At 56.1% G+C, this 925-nt stretch overlaps 1 protein-coding gene across 1 annotated transcript; it reads left to right on the forward strand.

Annotated features, from left to right (window-relative positions):
- Window positions 1-3: 3 nt before the first annotated feature.
- LOC116465858 (sulfotransferase 1A3-like) lies at window positions 4-503 on the forward strand (the record flags this gene model as incomplete). Its single annotated transcript, XM_032148789.1, has 3 exons — window positions 4-86; window positions 191-316; window positions 406-503. Coding segments are annotated over 3 exons (307 nt in total), but the record flags the coding sequence as incomplete, so codon positions are not given.
- Between the last annotated feature and the right edge of the window lie 422 nt (window positions 504-925).

A 925-nucleotide genomic window follows, 5' to 3' on the forward strand; every position in this document is an offset into this window, starting at 1 on the left:
CAAGTACTTTGCAGAGGCACTGGGGCCCCTGCAGAGCTTCCAAGCCCAGCCTGATGACCTGCTTATCAACACCTACCCCAAGTCCGGTAGGTGAGGAGGGCCACCCACCCTCTCCCACGTGGCAGTCCCCACCTTGGTCAGCGAGGTCGTACCCTCAGCCTGCTCACCTCTCATCTCCCTCCCTCTCCAGGCACCACCTGGGTGAGCCAGATACTGGACATGATCTACCAGGGCGGCGACCTAGAGAAGTGTAACCGGGCTCCCATCTACATACGGGTGCCCTTCCTTGAGGTCAATGATCCAGGGGATCCCTCAGGTGCATGGCTGGGTCCTGGGGGTAAGGGGAGTGGAGGAAGACAGGGCTGGGGCTTCAGCTCACCAGACCTTCCCTGACCCACTACTCAGGGCTGGAGACTCTGAAAGACACACCGTCCCCACGGCTCATCAAGTCACACCTGCCCCTGGCCCTGCTCCCCGAGACTCTGTTGGATCAGAAGGTCAAGGTGAGGCCGGGCTCAATGGTTCACCCCTGTCATCCTAGTTTGAGGCTGAGGTGGGAGGATCCTTTGAAGGCGAGAGATGGAGACTAGCCTGGGCGACATTGCTGTAGAGATGACATCCCATCTCTACAAAAAAAAAAAAATTAAAAACCTGGTATGGTGGCATAGACTGTTCCCAGTTACTTTGGAGGCTCAGCAGGGAGGATTGTTTATGCAAATTGGAGGCTGCAATGAGCCCTGATGATCCTGCTGCTGCACTCCAGCCTGGGCAACACAGCAAAACCATCTCCACAAAAAAAAAAAGTTCCCACTGACTGGCAAGGAAAGCCAGGAAGGGGGGCTCAGGTGCCCTCCCAGCCACGTTCCTGTTCTTCTGGAAGGGCCTCCTCGCTTCTGCCAGGCTCATCACATCTTTTTTTTTTTTG

The sequence above is a fragment of the Hylobates moloch genome, unplaced genomic scaffold, assembly GCF_009828535.3.
Source record: "Hylobates moloch isolate HMO894 unplaced genomic scaffold, HMol_V3 SCAFFOLD_12417, whole genome shotgun sequence".
Lineage (NCBI taxonomy): Eukaryota > Metazoa > Chordata > Mammalia > Primates > Hylobatidae > Hylobates > Hylobates moloch.